Source organism: Taudactylus pleione, unplaced genomic scaffold (assembly GCF_031769625.1).
Source record: "Taudactylus pleione unplaced genomic scaffold, aTauple2 ptg000458l, whole genome shotgun sequence".
NCBI classification, from domain to species: Eukaryota; Metazoa; Chordata; class Amphibia; order Anura; family Myobatrachidae; genus Taudactylus; species Taudactylus pleione.
The window spans coordinates 1,813,032-1,833,992 of NW_028284860.1; the positions used below are offsets into that span (position 1 = coordinate 1,813,032).

Consider the following 20,961-nt stretch of genomic DNA (forward strand, 5'->3'; position numbering starts at 1 on the left):
GACCCAGCATATACTTACTTGACTTCATTTTCTGTGTAATTTTATTGTTTAATCTTATATGTTATACATCTCTAAGGGGTGTGGATTGAAATATCTACAGTATTTAGATAGACAGGTAATAGGTCAACACCAAATGGTCGACAGGCAATGGGCTGACAGGGTCAAATGGATGACCGGGTCAAAAGGTCGACTGTTAAATGGTCAACACTCACCAAGGTCAACAGGGTCAAATGGTCGACAGGGTTGAAAGATCGACGCATATATGGTCAACACATGAATGGACGACATATGTTTCTGTTTTTTTTTAAACTTATCCCTCCCCCTGGTACTGAACCCTTCCCCTAGTGCCTAATCCTAACCGTCCCCTTCTGCAGCCTAACCCTCCGCCAAGTGCCTAACCCTAAAATGAACCCTAATCCTCATCCTAAATATCATAAATAATTATGAAAAACCATGTGTCAACCTTTTCTTTGTCAATGGCTTCCGTGTCGTCCTTTTGACCACGTCGACCGCTTGATCTGTCTATCTATTGCATGTCGATCATTTGGTGTCGACCTATTCACTGTCTGTGTATCTAAACACTGTAGATCTTCCATCCCTGTACCATGTAAGTATGTGCCAATTAGACAGTGTCTAAGATCTGTAGAGGGTGTATGTACTACATTTTGGCAATCAGTTTACCTAGAGGCAATTAGTAATAGTCAGCTAATTAACAATCTCAAGTAATAGGAGAACTTATAAACATATTTGTGGAGGTTTGATTATACCTTTTAGGATAAACATGTATTTAATGAGTAGTGGTTCTCTGAGTCCTACCCCCAACAATCTAGACTTCTATCTCTAACAATAGGGAGCGGCCTGGGAAAGGAGCGTGGTCTAACAAGAAAAGAGTAGTCAAGTAATGAGATTAGGACATGGTATTATTTGCCCCAATTTTTAAAATGGGAATGTTGGGAGCTATGGCATACTACCCCCTCCAGATCTGCGTTTGGGTAATAGATGATCAGTGCAAAACAACACACCAAACGATATGTTGTCCGATTCCGCAGGATCGGAGCGACATATTGTGTACATCGTCTAGTGTGTACCCATGATATGCATGCTCCTGAGGGTCGTTACCATCATTGGCCCTACTGTCACCCCCCCATCCCGTCGGATCCAGCATCGGCAAGTGTGTATGCTTTTGCCGCATGCTGGGTCCCGTCGCCGGGAAACACATCGGCTGATGTGTACTCGGCTTTAGTCATCTTGGACTTTACGTGCAGATATAAAACTGAATTAACTGAAGCATCTGTGAAAGTAACATTTACTGTGCAAAGGTCTGACCTGTGGTGGTGTCATAACAGCTGTTTGGAGATATTAACTTACTTGGTTGTTTTTTTCTCTCCTTAAAATGCTTGAAGATCTGCTGCATTTTTTGTAGACATTGTTCCATCCTGCTAATACTGAAGACAGAACATAGACAAAGGCTTACAATTACTTTTGCACATATTAGATAACTTAAGTTACATATATTTTCTTTATATAGAATAATAAAAAACCTATTAACCCACAACCAACATTGTTGTGTGACTGGATCATATAACCCTACTAAGCATGTCATCCCATTGCTATCTGGCTGTACACATATGCACTATGACACTTAGGGGCATATTCTGAGTAGCTCATGGGTAAAACCGGGATGTAGTCAGGATACCGGCGGTCGCTATCACAGCTGCCGAAATCACGACACTAAAAGCCTGACATGGGAATAAAGATAGGCGTCGAAATCCCAATGCCAATCATTACTCCCACAGCTAAATTCCGACACCCGGGATACCGAACGAAGGTAAACCGTGTGTCTTAGGTTCTAGCCGCGGGGGGACTTAGGGTTAGGCACCCCTCTGGGAGGGTTAGGGTTAGGCTAGGATTAGGCTAGGGGAAGAGGGGGTTAGGGTAAGCCCATGGGAACGCCTTCCGTCTGGAGCTGGCCCCACTAACATCACAAGTGATGTCAGTGGGAGTGCTTTTGGCTCTGATAGAGCCAAAAGCACTCCTGGGCTTGCGGCAGCGAGACCCTACCGCAGGATCTCGTCGCAAGCCCGATGGTCGCGATGGTCTTGACCATCGCGACCATCATTTTGGCCGCTCGCATAAGCTGTGGGTGGTCACCCACAGCTATGCGAGCGGCCAGTAGGCCGCTCCATTTTTAGGTAGGAGGGCCCTGATTCAGAGCGAGCGCTCTGGTCAGAGTGTCCGGCTCTGAATCAGGCCCTCAGTCCCTTAAGGGGCCTATCCATTAGCAGATAAATCTGAACGATGAACGATTTATCATTCAGTTGTCCAATTTATCTGCTAATGGATAGGCTCTGAACAATAAAAATGAGCACTCCCGCGGCCGACAAATTGGGTCTTTTGTCTCTCCAACATGTTGGTCAATTATCAGAAATATCTGTCGCGGTAAACGACGAACGATTTTTTAATGAAAATTAATAGAAACATTAAAAAAAAATCCACTCCCAGAATGATGCCATGCAATATCGTTCGTCGTTTGTTGTTTGCAAAAATCTGGCATGTACATGACAGATATCTGTCACAGCTACCCCAGGAATTTTCAAAAGATAAATCTTTTGTCTTTTGTCTTTCAGAAAGATCTGCTAATGGATAGGCCCCTTTAGCCTCATGCTTCTATCTCCTATTTTTGTGTAGGTTGTAAGCTTGCCAGCTGGTCACTTTTTCTGCTTGTTGTTAACGTGTAGTCGTATTGTATTACTATGGGGTCTATCTATTAAGGCTAAAACCATGTGGAAAAGCCCATTTCTGCATGGTTTGGGTATCAGGGTAATACCTAACACATACTAATGCTGCAGACTACAGCCCCCATTATTCTCAATGGTCTGGGTGCTATCACTTTACTGCAGACCACTTCGTCAGGACAGGGTATTATTGGAGCCACTGTCCCGACAAAGGAACATTCATAAAGTAGTACAAACACTTTTATTATTGCTGGCATATTCGGCAATAAGAAATCAATGTTTACGGGGCCCCACTACCACCATTGCTAAATAGACTCCAATGTTCCTTCCCAATTGTAGCGTGCTGCAGATTACGCTGATTCTATTTAAATAAATGCTAATAATAATAAGAAGAAGAAATACCTGTCTCCATAGTATTAGGTCCAAAATAATTTGCCAGGAATGTGAGAAATAGTTAAATAACGTTTACACAAGTGTTAAATATTTGCCTTTAACATTTTCTCTAACTGACGTGTATTACACGCTCTCTCAGGGATATTCACCAGTGTGTTCATGTGTTAAGCTGGGTACACATCAGACGATGTGTACCCAGCCCAACGTCATGGGTGTCGGGACCTGGCATGCGGCAAGGATATACACACTTGCCGATGTCAGGTCCGACGGTGGGAGGGACGTGCAATGCTGCTAGCGTCCTGCTGGAGCACGCATTTCATGGGGACACACCGATATGTCGCTCTGATCTGCAGGATTGGACGACATATCGTCTAGTGTGTACCCAGCATTAGAATGTTATCAAAGTCACACAAAAAAACACTCTAAATTATTATTACTAAAGAGTAACTTTGATCACTATACTGTATGTGTGGGTAATTCTGAATATTGGACATATTACCTTGTGTCCACTCGAATACAGTCCTGTTCCTTTGATACTTCTAAAAGCATGAATCCCAGCATGCTCTCTTTTTCTGAGCTGAGAGAGCAACTCGACAGAGTAGTGTTTATCTGCAACATAGATCAGTAACATTCATTTCCTGTAATTTTTGTACATTACTGTATATTGCTAGAATTAGCCATAATATAATACTTATTAGGCCTTGGTTTCATAGATATTTTAAAATCTGCCTGTTATTTTTAAAATTGCAGTTTGGTCAGCAGTCCATAACCACTTTCTGGAAGCTTTTTCATTTAATGATAATAGAAAATAATTTAGCACACATTGGACAGATATGGTGTTGCCATATAGGTAATTGTTTAAATAACATATAATTTTGTAGGTATTAGGATTAAAGGAAATTGTTTGAATTAAAATACCATTAATGATTAAGGGCTCTATTTATAATTTTTTTTACTAAATAATGTGAAATCTGGATTGTAGTAAATAGGTGCCTAAATGTGATTTTCACCATAGTGAATGGTTTATATATACAGTATTTTATAGTAAGAAGTTGCATACATAGTTTATATGCATAAATATATTAAATAAGGAATGAATTTAATAATCAAATCTATATGTATATGTCTGATGTACACCAAAAACGTGTGCTGTTCTGATGGGTAGTTTGAACAAGTTTTCCTGCTTACTTCATAAAGTATTGAATGGACACTGACACTGAATGGACACTAACACTGGTATACATATGTGTCCACATACATCTATCCTGTGCGCTACAAGTCGCGTTACACATAACACGTGAGTGTCGTATGACTTGGTAGCGAAGAAGATATGGTGTATGGGGGAGTGTAAACAATTTGGTAGATCAGAATCAAGCTTCAGAATACCAATGCAATTATCAATATCTGTTGTTACAGTGTAGGACAAGCCAAACCACCTAACTTACAGTCTGTAGCTTTTTGTGAAATTCCCCTGGCTCTTGCATCTCCCTGATATCTGGGATAAATTTATATAAAGCATTATACCTGTAAAACAGAAATGGATATATAGTACACATTCATTGAATCCTCTACCAGGAAATAAACATAAACATAACATTTCTATCCTGAAAGAGACACGTATGCTTCAATATGATTATACCCCTACAGATTCTGATACGGGATTGGGTACGGGATGCTGGCGCTCGGGGTCCCGGCGGTCAGAATCCCTTAAGCCTGCATCCCGACAGGAGGTAAGTATACTCTCCTTCCCCTACCCCTAACACTCCCTCCCCACACCCTAAACCTAACCCTCCTCCAGTGCCTAAACCTTACCTCCCTTCCCCACAACCTAAACCTCCCCCTCCTCCCTAGTGCCTATCCCTCCCCGTAGTGCCTAACCCTAACCCCAATACTTACTGTCAGGATGCAGCGTCGGCATCCCGTCAGCTGGAATAATAACTACATCCCTTGATACGTGTGTGCCAAAACTAAGAGACTTTCCTTTGTACAAACATATAATCAAAGCAGGGCCATCTTAAAGTATAGGCACACTGGGCAGCAGCCCAGGGCCCAGTGGTGTAAGTACATCCCAGACGCACGGAGGCAAATTATAATTTGGTGCCCCCTGTCAAAGCCACTGACATTGTAATGTAGCAATTCGGTGGCAGCTGATGGTCTGACATGGAGCTCTCCACTAGTGTATGGTGGCTTCTCAGGTGCCATAAAGAGGTGCCATGTATTGGGCGGCCGTGACGGTACACTATGAGCACATAGTTACAGCCCTAAGTGGGGTGAATATGTTGGGACAATGGAAGAGGTGCCCCCTTCCGAGCTGGAGCCCGGTGGCAGGTGCCTCCATTGTCTCCCATAGTTCTGCCCCTGCCAGGGCTCCACAATTCTTGGGGCCTTTGACAGGGGCATCTACATAGAGTGTGCGGCCGCTCGCTCCACAAATAGGGCAGCCAGCTGATGGGGAGGCAGAGAAAGATGCTCCCTGACCACTCTGATTGTAATGTACACACAGTCAGAGTGGCCAGACAGCATTCTTTACCTGCCTCCCAGTCTGCAACCACAGAGCCACATTTAGGGGCTGGAGGCAAAGGGGGCACAATCCCCTGGGCCCGGCTCTCCTAGGAGGTCACTATACTTTAATCACAGCTGCAGTGAAGAGCAGGAGCTGCACTGCAAGCTGGAAAAGAGAAGAGGGATGTGGAATCCGTAATCCTTGCTTCACATAATGCTTTTATGTATAAACATTGATTTTGTTGAAAGTACCAATAAATCGAAAGGTTCATTTTATTGACCATTTACATTTGCATTCCCGTAAATGGGTGGGTAGGGGCCCCAGGGCATTGCTTTGCCCAGGGCCTACAATGTTGTTAAAACAGCCCTGCATCAAAGTACCTGTGATTTGAAAGTGGATTTATAAAACTTTACAGCTGTATGAAAAATAATTATCATAATCTCAAACCTTGTGAGAAAGATGCTTTGAAATCTACTTGTGATATTATCATAGTCATGTGCAGAAGCCGGCACAGGGGGTGCAGCTTCCCCTCCTCCAGGCCATGGACTACCCCGTCCTCTCCTCCCACCCGGACATACTAAGCTGCCAGGTGAGTAGTGTATGTGGTGTAGAGAGAGGGGAATAGGGTAGTCCATGACCCGGCGGAGGGTGAAGTGCCGAAGCGGCACCCCCTGTGCCAGCTTCTGCACATACTTATGGATATTAAACAATTTTTTTCCCAAATATATGTTGGTGACATGTTACATACCTCCTCCAAAGCATAAAATCTGTCTTACCTTGCATTCTGGTGCCTCTTGTTATCACCGATGCTACCTACACAATTATCCAACATCTGTCTTGTGAGAGGGTTTCTTTGTCTCTGCCTGTCTATGTCCATGCAATAACTTGTATGTGGACAAAAGGTCCAGAAAGCTCAAAGAGCGCGGTAAATGCAACTCAATACTGCTGCATAAGGGAAGAGAGTCTGAGTACATTGACACCACAGTGAGAACTTTCATGTTTCTTATAATTATCTTTATTTTTATTATTATTTTATTATTATTACAATGTTTTATTGCTGTATTATACTGTGTCCCTGTAGGTACTCAGATAGATCTTCTGTCTGCATATTGAGTTGAAATATGTACCTGGACCAAATATTTTTAGGGTCCATCAGTGGATTATATAATAATATGGATTTAGTAATTTTTGCTTATTATATTTGATTGGGAATATTATTATATTTAATTTATATTAAGGTAGTTTTTACATTATGATTTATATGTTAGTGTACCTTTTGCCACTTACACATGTGTCAAATATGTAGTACCACTATGGGCCATATTCAATTAGAGGCGAAAAGTCCAAATCCGCATCAAAGTATCGCGATGACGTCATTTCGCCAAGCAGAAAGTTTCCGCCGTATTCAATTCCAAAGACTTTTCGCGTATGCCAAATCTCACTGCTTTGTTATCGGCAGAAAAGTTTCGCCTATGAATAGCAGGTGAAAAAAAGGGCAGAATTGCGGTTTTGGGGTGCAAACTTCGGGAAGCCCCCCTGCAGCATTGGGACAGTCCACCAAAGATAAACTGTGTCAAATTAAATTTAAAAAATACTTTAGAACAGCCCAAAAAAGTACTTTTATTTTGTGGGGGGCGAAAAAGTTCAAGGTTTGGGGACAAACTTAAAAACTAGTGAAATAGACTTCTGAGGGGTCCCCAAGTATGGGGCAGGTGTTTGATTGCTTGTGGCAGTTTTTTTTTTTTTACGTAATTTAAAACTTCACTTTAGCAACTTAAAAATATGCTAGCACCCATTTTCATTTACCCCAAATTTGCTGGGACTACTTATTGTTGCTGGGACTACTAATTGCCACCAATTAACACAACTTAAGTACCCCAAATACCCCAAATACCTTCATTAGGTCTAATCGGGGGCATCTATAGTGATCCCCAATGTTAGTGCATCTTTTGGGGGGTGTCCCCATTTTTGACAGGACTTTTCACCTGTTTGAGTTTCGCCGGGTGCCGTTTTCACGTCCTTTTTAATTGAATACGGCGAATAGCGGGAGCGCGCCCGATACTTTTCCGCATGCAAAACACGCGATGAAGGCCCTATGTATTTTGTGTTTTACTTGATGGTTTATCTGTTTATTTCTGCATCGCAAAATATTTATGTACATAGCTGAGTAGCTCAGTTGTCTAACATTTTCTATTTCTGTTCTCATGTCCTGGCTCTGCTGTGTAGTTGCCATTTATTTGTTTACAACATCACGCTGTTGCTAGGTGATGCTGGTCATGTGATCTTTTGTTGATGTGCTCTTGTGTCCGTGCACTGCCACTCAGCATTTTGCGCTGGTCACATGGCCACCTATTCCATACTTACACACCCATACTGTACATCCTCCTTCCCCATTGCACAAATAATGCTTGAGAGTCATCAGGTTGCTGGATTACAGGGGATGTGGCTGTAGTCTATAATTTTTTGAGTTTTAGCACCAATTTGGTATTTAAACAAGATAACTTACTTGTTTGTTAGTGGCAGCACTGGATAAAGGAGCCTAAGGAGCACCAAAATAGCATTTAGGCACATTAAATGGTGCTCGGTTGCTAAGTGTAATGTTATCTTGCTACAGTTCTGTATATATATTTATCTATCAGCCTAGATGGGATGTGTTGGGACTAGGGGTGTGCACCGGCCACTTTTCGTGTTTTGTGTTTTGGTTTTGGATCTGGATCTTTCTTCGTGTTTTGGATCTGGATTGGTTTTGCCAAAACCACCCTTCCGTGTTTTGGGTTCTGGGTTTTGTGTTTTGGATCTGTATTTTTTTGAAAAAAAGCATAAAAACAGCTAAAATCACAGAATTTGTAGGTTTTTCTGCTCCTATGCTATTATTAACCTCAATAACCTTAATTTCCACTCATTTCCAGTCTATTCTGAACACCTCACACCTCACAATAGTGTTTTTATGTCCAAAAGGTTGCACCGAGGTAGCTGGATGACTATGCTAAGCGACACGAGTGGGCGGCACAAACACGTGACCCATCTAGGCGTGAAACTGCAGTGGCAGAAAGGATGGCAGTTTGAAAAACTAGGCCCCAAACTGTACATAATGCAAAGAAAAAAAAGAGGTGCAAGATGGAATTGTCCTTGGGCCCTCCCACCCACCCTTATGTTGTATAAACAGGACATGCACACTTTAACAAACCAATCATTTCAGCGCCAGGGTCTGCCACACAACTGTGGCTGAAATGATTGGTTCGTTTGGGCCCCCACAAAACAAGCTGGCAATTAATCTGTCCCTGCACAAACTGGCTCTACGGAGGCAAGATGTCATCCTCATCCTCCTCATCCACCGATTCCTCACCCTCTTCAGTGTGTACATCCTCATCCTCACAGAGTATTAATTCGTCCCCGCTGGAACCACAGGTCCCTCTGTACGTTCTGGAGGCTGGTCTCCCTGGAAGAGTTGATAATTCATTTTATGAACATCATCTTCTCCACATTTTGTGGAAGCAACCTCCTACGCCTTTCGCTGACAAGGTTCCCGGCTGCACTAAACACTCTTTCGGAGTACACACTGGAGGGGGGGCAACTCAGGTAAAATAGAGCCAGTTTGTACAGGGACCTCCAAATTGCTTCTTTTTCCTGCCAGTACAGGTACGGACTGTCTGACATGCCTACTTGGATGCCGTCACCGATGTAATCCTTTAACAGACAGACGCACGCTTGTCGCTGCTGCTTTGAGGATGCAAGTGCGGCTACAGCCCACACAATTCACAAAGACAGAAAAAAAAAAAAGGAATATTTTTATTGTTTGTGGAGCGCACTTTGAGGGTTACACCACCCTTTAACAGACAGACGCACGCTTGTCGCTGCTGCTTTGAGGATGCAAGTGCGGCTACAGCCCACACAATTCACAAAGACAGAAAAAAAAAGAAGAATATTTTTATTGTTTGTGTAGCACACTTTGAGGGTGTCACCACCCTTTAACAGACAGACGCACGCTTGTCGCTGCTGCTTTAAGGATGCAGGTGTGGCTACAGCCCACACATTTCACAAAGACCGAAAAAAAAAGAACAATATTTTAATTGTTTGTGTAGCACACTTTGAGGGTGTCACCACCCTTTAACAGACAGACGCTCGCTTGTCGCTGCTGCTTTAAGGATGCAGGTGCGGCTACAGCCCACACAATTCACAAAGACAGAAAAAAGAAGAAGAATATTTTTATTGTTTGTGTAGCACACTTTGAGGGTGTCACCACCCTTTAACAGACAGACGCACGCTTGTCTCTGCTGCTTTGAGGATGCAAGTGCGGCTACATCGCACACAAGTCACAAACACATTAAAAAAATAGTTTTTTATTTTTTGGAGCACTTTGAGAGTTACACCACCCTTTAACAGACAGACGCACACTTGTCGCTGCTGCTTTGAGGATGCAAGTGCGGCTACAGCCCACACAATTCACAAAGACAGAAAAAAAAAGAACAATATTTTTATTGTTTGTGTAGCACACTTTCAGGGTGTCACCACCCTTTAACAGACAGACGCACGCTTGTCGCTGCTGCTTTAAGGATGCAGGTGCGGCTACAGCCCACACATTTCACAAAGACAGAAAAAAAAAGAACAATATTTTTATTGTTTGTGCAGCACACTTTGAGGGTGTCACCACCCTTTAACAGACAGACGCACGCTTGTCGCTGCTGCTTTGAGGACAGTATCATATGCAGTGACAGTAGACTTGTCAGAAATTGTTGGCACGTCCTTCAGTCCGGACCAGATGTCCAAACCAGCCCTTGACTTATGACACAGGCGCACGCTTGGCGCTGCTACTATGTTGATGCACGTGCGGCTACATCGCACACAAGTCACAAACACATTAAAAAAATAGTTTTTTATTTTTTGGAGCACTTTGAGGGTTACACCACCCTTTAACAGACAGACGCACGCTTGTCGCTGCTGCTTTGAGGATGCGAGTGCGGCTACAGCCCACACAATTCACAAAGACAGAAAAAAAAAGAACAATATTTTTATTGTTTGTGTAGCACACTTTGAGGGTGTCACCACCCTTTAACAGACAGACGCACGTTTGTCGCTGCTGCTTTGAGGATGCAAGTGCGGCTACAGCCCACACAATTCACAAAGACAGAAAAAAAAAGAACAATATTTTTATTGTTTGTGTAGCACACTTTGAGGGTGTCACCACCCTTTAACAGACAGACGCACGCTTGTCGCTGCTGCTTTGAGGATGCAAGTGCGGCTACAGCCCACACAATTCACAAAGACAGAAAAAAAAGAACAATATTTTTATTGTTTGTGTAGCACACTTTGAGGGTGTCACCACCCTTTAACAGACAGACGCACGCTTGTCGCTGCTGCATTAAGGATGCAGGTGCGGCTACAGCCCACACATTTCACAAAGACAGAAAAAAACAGAACAATATTTTAATTGTTTGTGTAGCACACTTTGAGGGTGTCACCACCCTTTAACAGACAGACGCAAGCTTGTCGCTGCTGCTTTAAGGATGCAGGTGCGGCTACAGCCCACACATTTCACAAAGACCGAAAAAAAAAGAAGAATATTTTTATTGTTTGTGTAGCACACTTTGAGGGTGTCACCACCCTTTAACAGACAGACGCACGCTTGTCGCTGCTGCTTTGAGGATGCAGGTGGAATCTAGACGGGATTTGGAACCGGGGACACACTACCTCCATCAATTGTCTAAATCCCACTGCACTAATGGCGGATACCGGACGCACGTCTAACACCAACATAGCAGTCAAGGCCTCAGTTATACGTTTTGCTTCAGGATGACTGCTCTCGTACTTCATCCTCATCGCTAGGGACTGTTGGAGGGTCAATTGTTTAGTAAAAGTAGTGATGTTCCTACTTCCTCTCTGGGATGATGAACAACTCCCAGCAGCAGCAATAGCACTAGGAGGAAGTGGTTCTTGATCTTTCCCTATTTTATTTTTATCGGAGAAAGTTTGGTCCTCCATTTATGTTATATTGATATATACGTGCGCTAAAGCGCACACAAACACAGAAAATATTTTTTTATTTTTGCTGGAGAGTAGTGCACTTTGTGGGTTACACCACCCTTTAAGAAATGAGCCAGCCGGCTCTTTACTTATGGGACACAGGCGCACGCTTGGCGCTGCTCCTTTGTTGATGCACGTGCAGCCACAGTGCACACAAGTCACAAACACAGAAAATATATATTTTTTTGGTTTGGAGTGTACTTTGGGGGTTACAGCACCCTTTAACGGTCAAGCCAGCCGGCCCTTTACTTATGACACAGGCGCACGCTTGGCACTACTTTGTTGATGCACGTGCGGCTACTGCGCACACAATTCACAAACACAGAAAATAATTTTTTTTTTGGTTTGGACTGGAGTGTACTTTGGGGGTTACAGCACCCTTTAACGGTCAAGCCAGCCGGCCCTTTACTTATGACACAGGCGCACGCTTGGCACTACTTTGTTGATGCACGTGCGGCTACTGCGCACACAATTCACAAACACAGAAAATAATTTTTTTTTTGGTTTGGACTGGAGTGTACTTTGGGGGTTACAGCACCCTTTAACGGTCAAGCCAGCCGGCCCTTTACTTATGACACAGGCGCACGCTTGGCACTACTTTGTTGATGCACGTGCGGCTACTGCGCACACAATTCACAAACACAGAAAATAATTTTTTTTTTGGTTTGGTCTGGAGTGTACTTTGGGGGTTACAGCACCCTTTAACGGTCAAGCCAGCCGGCCCTTTACTTATGACACAGGCGCACGCTTGGCACTACTTTGTTGATGCACATGCGGCTACTGCGCACACAATTCACAAACACACAAAAAATATTATTTTTTTAGCACTTGGGGGGAGCACCCCTGATGGACAGAGCACCCCCTGGACAACACTACAGCACCCCTTTAGGACTGGGACACTGCACAGGACTTTGGAGTGGACACAGCCCCTATGGAGAACTGACTGCACAACACAGTCCAGCCAGCCCCTATGGACTTTGAAGTAGTGGACACAGCCCCTATTAACAACAGCAGCACAGCACAACACAGCCAGCCCCTATGGACTTTGAAGTAGTGGACAACAGCAGCACAGCGCAGCACAGCACAGCACAACACTACTCTGCACTACACTACACTACACAGCCCAGCCAGCCCTAACTCCCACCCTCCCTCTTCACCGTCCACAGCCGAGTGAGAAAATGGCGCCGACGCGGGTACCTTATATAGGTTCCAAAACCCGCGAGACTCGGAAGGCGGGATGATGACGTTTTGCCTCGATTTCAGATCCGAGTCAGGCGGGAAAAGTCGAGCCTGACTCGGATCTGCCTCGGATCGGGGGGGCTCGGGGGGGTTCGGATTTCAGAAATCCGAACCCGCTCACCCCTAGTTGGGACATCTAGATTGTCAGTGGTACTGGCCTGTTAAACACTGATCACCGTCAGTATAGAAGATAGCCCATAGTGCAATGCACCCTTACAGTCTTGTGTTTCTGCTTTCAGTGCTGACCAGGCAGTTAAAGTAAGACATCACTGCTGATTTCTTCTCATAGATCCTGCTGCACTCGGCTTTCAGGCTCTCACTGTAAAGAGATAAAGGATACTGGATCACTGGTGTAAAGTGACATTCATCAGTTATTGCCAATGCTACAGTATGCAACAGAAGATCTTTAAATAGCAAGTAAAAAAACTGACCAATAGATATTGATACATAGCAAAGCATGTATTACTAAGTTAACGCTATAAATGTGTTGACAAAGGTTTTGACAAAGGTGTTCTACTTCTATGTGCACTATATATTTACATAAGCACTATATCATGGAAATACATGTTTATGTTAAAATAAAACCAGTTATAATTACTTTCCAATTAAACAAGCACATAGAAATAGTCTGACATGTATTCAGGATATAACATAATGGTCTATATGTCGGTCTAATATAAAGGTATATATATGAATGCATAATTAATAATATGATTATTGTATTACATGCCTATTTTTGTATGAAAGTGTTACTAAAGGTGCGTACACACTAGGCGATCAGGAAAGACAGTACGATTACGACATGGGAGGTGTGGCAGCGGCAGGCCATGGCCATCTTCTCTCCTAAAGACAGAATGAGCTTCTGTGCAGAAGCTCATTCTGTCTAAGGGCCGGGCAGATGCGGATCACAGCCAAAAGTTGGAGAGCTCCGATCGTGGCAGCGTGCTGCGAGAGAGGAGGGTAGCAGCGCTGGTGGGGTTCACTGACAGTGCGGTAGGTGGGGGCAGCGACTGGTGGGGGGGTTGCAGAGGCAGAGCCCTGGAATGCCCCTAGGTATTTGCTTATAGTGCCTATGCCTAGGGCCGGCTCTGACACAATGGATAGGAGTAGATGTACTAAACCTTAAGGAAAGATAAAGTGTAGAGAGATAAAGTACCAACCAATCAGCTCCTAACTGTCATCTCACAGGCTGTGTTTGAAAAATGACAGTTGGGAGCTAATTGGCTGGCACCTTATCACTTTCTTATCACTTTTCACTCTGTCTCCTAACACTGCTTAGTAAATAGACCCCTTTATCTCTCCAATGCTTAGTACATCTCCCCCGTATTAGGGTTGGGTATGAATTACCCGGTTCAAATCCCAACGCTGGCAGCCTGAAGGTGCAGAATCCCGACAGCGGCAGTAAGTAACCTATCCAGGGATCGCAGAGGGCTCGGATAGTGCAGGTAAGTATACATGAATGGCTACTAAACATTTATATTTATCGTGAGCCACTTCCTGTTCTATAACAATAGTCCCCTAAGTCTTCTGTGGGGGCCAATGTGTTCTCTTTTCCCGTGGTGGGTAATGTGTCCTTTTTCTTTTCACTGTGGGGGAGGGTCAATGTTTTTTTTTTTTGTGTGGGGGAGCAATGTGTGTTTTACTCTCCTGTGGGGGGGCAAGGTGTGTGTTCTTTTAATGTGTGTGTGTGTGTGTGTGTGGGGGGGGGGGACTATGTGTGTTTTTTTTCTTGTGGGGGCATAATTTAATAATTTTATAGTATTATGGGCCTGATTCAGAGCCGGATGCTCTGACCAGAGCGCTCGCTCTGAATCAGGGCCCTCCTACCTAAAAATGGAGCGGCCTCCTGGCCGCTCGCATAGCTGTGGGTGACCACCCACAGCTTATGCGAGCGACCAAAAAGATGGTCGCGATGGTCAAGACCATCGCGACCATCGGGCTTGCGACGAGACCCTGCGGTAGTGTGTCACTGCCGCAAGCCCAGGAGTGCTTTTGGCACTATCAGAGCCAAAAGCACTCCCACTGACATCACTAGTGATGTCAGTGAGGCCGGCTCCAGACGGAAGGCGTTCCCACGGGAACGCCTCCGTCTGGACAGCAACGCCCCCGGCACGCCCACCAAAGGGGGCGTGCTGTCAGTGACCATCGACAGCACGCCCCCTTTGGTGCGAGACTCGTATGCGGGTCTCGCGCATGCGCACGACGGAGCTCCCTCCGTCGTGCGCATGCGCATTAGGGCACCATCGACCCGCTTGCAAGTGCTCAGCGCTCGCGAGCGGGTCTGAATTAGGCCCTATGTACATAGTTAGCTCTCCAAAATTGTTGCACAGGGTGCGAGTAGACCTCGGGCCGGCCCTGATTACTAGTGTGCCCTTTACACATGTGTTTGCACTTTGTATAGGAGGAAGTACACCATTATCATTTTTAAGATGTTTGCAATGAAAAGTCAAACCAAAGCTACGTGTATTTACATGTATACATTACATTTTCAACTTGTGGGTTTAGTCATCCTTTAATGGGCAGATTTAAATATAAATTATTATGTCCACCCTGTGCCATGTCGATGTGTTGCACAGTTCTACTGGAAAATTACTTGGTAAACTGCAGTTCAAGGAAGTAGAGAATGATATTTGCACTTAACATGTAAATGTTATGCAAGATCCATGTGGGCAGAAATCTTTCTACAGAGTACATACAAATGTTTCTGGGTTTCATTGTTACAAAACAGGGAAGGATGTTGCTTTAAATTTGGAGTTTAGCTGTAAAGTACCAGAAAGTGGACCCTGCTTGGATGATATATGTATCACTCACATGAGCCAATATGTCCCCCGGAGTATAAACTCTTGGCATGTCAACAAAGACTGTGTAACACGTAATGTCTGGTATACAGCACTAACAACATTCTGGAATAAAACAGATATTTGTTACAATTCATGTTGTAGATCTTAGCTTAGTTATATAACCTCTGCACAGTTATGAAATGACAAGTATATTATATAGTGAGTTTGTGCAGTACAATAAGAAGCTATTCACAGACGGCAAGCACATAATTCACACTCCTTTCATATTTATCCTGTAAGTTTTTTATTAGTAGTGTTGGTGGAATGGGTATGTAATGCCGGCTGTCAGGATGCCTTCTGTCAAAATACCAACAGCGGCATCCCAATGGTTGGTATCCCAATAGGGGTCAGGTAAGTATACTTACCTTCCCCCTTTCTCCCCCTAACCCTCCCTTCTTGTCGCCTAACCCTAACCCTTCCCATTCCACACTATAACCCTCCCCGTTAGTGCGTAAATCTAAGTCTCCCCCCTTCATGCCTAAACCTAACCCTACCCCCTTAGTGCCTAACCCTAACCCCCACCCCACCAATGGTGCCTAACCCAAACCCCCCTCCGCCCCCCCTAGTGATGCCTAACCCTCCCCCCTCGGGGTGCCTAACCCCCCGCAAAAATGTTGACACCTATCTTAAGTACCGTGTCAGACTTTGAGTGTTGGGATTCAGACTGGCGGCATACCATCCACTGGTCTGATAACTACATCCTGCGTTGGTGGAGGCATGTCACTAGTGTGCTAAAAGGATACTCCATTAAATGACCCAGCATAGAAGCGGTGGTAAAAAGCCATGGTAAACGCATCAGGTCTGGGGTTGCTGTGTCATAACTATGGATGCTAAACTGGCAATCAGTTTGCTGACTGGCCTTGAGGCTATAGTGGATATTAATGACATCAGTTTTATACAATGTGTACATATCAGTACTTTTGATCAAAAATGTAAAATTCCCAATCACTACTAAGCTATTCCACTCAACTGGACTATCATTTTCTACTTACTTTTGCAACAGAGCAGTCAACAGAAACTTCAACTGAGTGCAGAAACCTGGGGAAGTCCAATGCAGCTGGAAACAAGAATGGAAAGAAGTAAGGTCCGCACTGGTCAGACATCTCTGGCAAAGACATCCGAGCATACAAACCTAAATACTGTACTGGTGAAACAGACGCACCCACTGTATGGCCGCTACAATCAATCACTAATTGTACTCACTCACACTCACCAATCTGTAGCATGTTTGCTATGGAATTTAACAATAAAATAAAAATATGGTCATTTAAGTGTAACAGCTACAGACATAAGATTAGTATTAGTTTATGCGCAATAGATCATTTGAACTTGGCAATACATACTATTACAAAATGCTAGCCTTAAAATGCGATTTTTTTCGCACCGTGTATGCGCACCTTTTTGCAATCTGAGACTTGTTTTCCTCAAGTCTGACTTGAAACTCTCTGCAACTGGGGAACTGAGACCGGGGCTGAAATGGGCACAGAACTTCAGGAAGTGGGTGTGAATGTGAATGCAGTGGACGTACAGTCGCAATAAAAGTACATTAAGGGTGTGGTGTGGGCATGTATTGTATTCACAAATTGAGAGTAACTCGGCCACCAAAAAGTCTCAATTGCAGCCTCCTGAAGGGGTCTGACATGTCAGGTCTAACTCTGTGACAGCGTAGAGTTGATAGTGATTACTGCGAAGACGCTAATGGTGACTGCTTCTGATTTGTGGCAAATGTAAACAACACACCCATTTATACATATACAGAAAACAGCAGGAGCAATGTTTAAAAAAAGTCACCCTACATTGCACTAAACCCTCCTGCATGTACACTATGTAGACAAAATTGGTTGGACATCACATCGCAAGCAGAATGCATACCATTGCACACGAGTTCCAAATGGCTACTAATGTGGCGGTTTCGACAAGAACGCTTGGTCGGGAGGCCCATGCCCTTGCAGTTCTATGGAAACAACAAATGTTTTTATCAGGACGACAATGCCACCTGTCATGTTTCCAGGGTGACGCTGGACTGGTATACAGAAAATTCGGTAACCCAGATGGACTGGCCAGCTCAAAGTCCAGATCTTAACCCCATTAAGAACCTCTGGAGTGACGGGTGCGATCTAGGCTCGACATTCTTCAGTGTCACAGTTGGTTACTGTACTTAAGGCTGAATGGCAAAACATACCACCTGATGTTCTGTTGTCCAGGAACTTGTGGACAGTTTGCCAAGAAGGGTGTCTGCAGTAATCACTGCACGTGGTGGTCCTACAATGTACTGATGTCAATAAAATCTCTTCGATTTTTTTGCTGTCAGTGTCCAATCACTTTTGTGTACATAGTGTATAATTGCGAACACTTAAAATTAAAAAAAATATATTATATTTGCATCTGCTTTGAAGAGCAACTCAGATTTTTAAGCATACTTGCCAACTCTCCCTCATTGTCAGGGAGACTTCCTGAAATAGTAGCAATCTCCCTGTCTCCCTGAAGAGTCTAGCAATCTCCCTGATTGCACCTTACCCCCCATTATGAAGCTGTTATATTAAAAAAAACATAGATATATACATTCAAATTGGATCATTAGTATAATTTCCCTGCATTGGTTATAGGGCACAATCAGGGCCGGATAAGGGAGGGGCGACAGGGGCGGTCGTCCCTGGGCCCCCACACACAGAGGACCCCCACACTACTGCATGCAGCAGCACAGTCAGTGCTGCTGCATCAGCTTGGGGCAGGGCGGTAGCGTGGACGGCACATAAGTGCCGCCCACACTACACAGCACAAACACACAGCCGCCGGCGCCGGCAGCTGTGTGTTTGTTTTAGTAGCCGATGAGAGTCACACAGACTCTCATCGGCTGCTGCGCTGCGGCCCACTGCCGGAGCCTCCGTCTTCCGGCTCCCGCAGTGGCTGATGGGAGAGACGATGACGTCTCTCCCATCATGCAGAGCGGGCCGGCCTGGGAGAACGCCAGACGGAAGAGCGGATGCCGGAGCGGGGCTTAAGGTAAGTGGAGAATTTTTTTTTTTTCAGTGTGTGTGTCTGGGGGTGGGGACAACTACTCCTAAGGGCACTGCTGCATTTGGACTACTACTAGGGGCACTGCTGTGTGGGGGGGGAAGTACTACTAGGGGCACTGCTGTGGGGGAGGAAGTACTACTAGGGGCACTGCTGTGTGGGGGGGGAAGTACTACTAGGGGCACTGCTGTGGGGGGGGGGAAGTACTACTAGGGGCACTGCTGGGGGGGGAAGTACTACTAGGGGCACTGCTGTGGGGGGGGGAGTACTACTAGAGGCACTGCTGTGGGAGGGGGGGAAATACTACTAGGGGCACTGCTGTGGGGGGGAGGAAAGTAGTACTAGGGGCACTGCTGGGGGGGGGGAAGTACTACTAGGGGCACTGCTGTGGGGGGGGAGTACTACTAGAGGCACTGCTGTGGGAGGGGGGGAAATACTACTAGTGGCACTGCTGTGTGGGGGGGGGGACCTGCTGTGTGGTGGGGGGGTACTACTAGGGGCACTGCTGTGGGGGGGGGGAAGGACTACTACTAGGGGCACTGCTGGGGGGGAAAGGATGACTACTACTAGGGGCACTGCTGTGGGGGGGGGGGAAGGACTACTACTAGGGACTTATAGGGGTACTACTAGGGGCACTGCTGGGGGGGGAAGGACTACTACTAGGGACTTCTGGGGGTACTACTAGGGGCACTGCTGGGGGGGATTGGACTATTACTAGGGACACTGCTGGGGGTACTACTAGGGGCACTGCTGGGGATACTACTGGGGGCAATGCACACTGCTGCGATCACTACTGGGGGACACAGCATAGAGGGTGATTATTACTAGGGGTACTCCTGGGGGGACTACTGTTGAGGGGGGACTGCTACTGGGGGCATGGCTGGACTGGGCTCGTCTCTGTGTGGCTTGAAGGGGGCCCCCGCAACTTAGTTGCCCTGGGGCCCCCACAAGCCTTAATCCGGCCCTGGGCACAATGATCCCTATGCATTTTCTGAAAAGTTTTAGTGTGTTTTCATCAACATATACATCTTACTAACTGCTTTGGGGCTCGTTTACATTTGGGTGTAAGTATATTTTATGACACACCTCTCAGATGTAGCAGTACACACCCTCTGAAACGCCACGTTCATAGGTGCTGCTTTCACAATCTCCCTGAAATGCTTTTTCAAAGTAGGTAAGTATGATTTTAAGCCACTTGGTACTATAAAGTTGCATATTCCAGCCATTAACCTCCATATCTTCCAGTTCATTATGTACTGCAGTTTTTAGTATTGTAAGGTTAGTGAAGTCACACCTCTCTAGTCACATTCCAGTCTCATCTCAGGAAAGTTCGACAGGAGGGCAGATGTGCAGTCAAGGGGAGGAAGTCGCAGCTTGGGATTAGCGTATGTATCTGACTGTGAATAGGTTGCAGAGCAGCGATATTTTAGAAAATCGCACATTGCGATTGCAACAGACTATGAATAAGGCCCTAAATGTCAAAATGTTATCCAACATGAAACAGTCGGCACCACCTATAGACTGTAAGGGGTAAATTTACTAAAGGTCGATTTTAATCGATTTCAAATCGATCAACATCAATGTTGTGTTTCAGGAGCTTTTTTATATTGATTTTTAAATGTGAGTAAATGTGTGATTTAACCCCTGAAACACATCGGTGTTGATTCATCCATTAAAATCGATTGAAATTGACATTTAGTAAATTTACCCCTAAGTATGTACTGCACTATAATGAGATTTTTAAACTTGAAAACCATATTTTGACTCCTGAATTAGAGACTTTTCCAGTAATGACTGTGCCTTTATTTTTTACAGTCTGTATGTATTTAATAAATAAAATACGGACATTGTGACTTTACTCATTATGACATCTATTAATAAAATGGCATAACTAAATTAGATTTCAGCACCAATAATAGTTGCATTCCATTGATAAATTCCTTCATAGCCAGCATCCCCAAATACAACTGCTTCAGTTTGTGTAGTTTACAGATTTTTGTACAATGTTCTATTTTAAATATTTACAATAAATTAAATGTCACCATTAAATTATAGCTAGATCGAAGTTGCTTTATAAAAACAAATCACCAATATCATTTACAATTATATGCAGAAACATTTACAAACATAAAACTATCAAAATAAAAAAAAAATTCTTTTACTATGGAGATGATTTTTCCACAAACACGAGACTTTCTATCAGCAAAACCATTAA

At 44.5% G+C, this 20,961-nt stretch overlaps 1 protein-coding gene across 4 annotated transcripts in view; it reads right to left on the reverse strand.

Annotated features, from left to right (window-relative positions):
• Positions 1-20,961, reverse strand: part of IKBKE (inhibitor of nuclear factor kappa B kinase subunit epsilon) — a 128,956-nt gene that overhangs the window by 16,908 nt on the left and 91,087 nt on the right. For all 4 annotated transcript variants that reach the window (XM_088448568.1, XM_088448567.1, XM_088448565.1 and 1 more), the window contains 6 exons: positions 16,724-16,788; positions 15,703-15,794; positions 13,109-13,210; positions 4,574-4,652; positions 3,628-3,737; positions 1,369-1,445 (listed from right to left, as the gene is read on the reverse strand). In XM_088448568.1, coding sequence (XP_088304694.1) covers positions 1,369-1,445; positions 3,628-3,737; positions 4,574-4,652; positions 13,109-13,210; positions 15,703-15,794; positions 16,724-16,788 — 525 coding nt within the window. The remainder of the gene's footprint in view (positions 1-1,368; positions 1,446-3,627; positions 3,738-4,573; positions 4,653-13,108; positions 13,211-15,702; positions 15,795-16,723; positions 16,789-20,961) is intronic.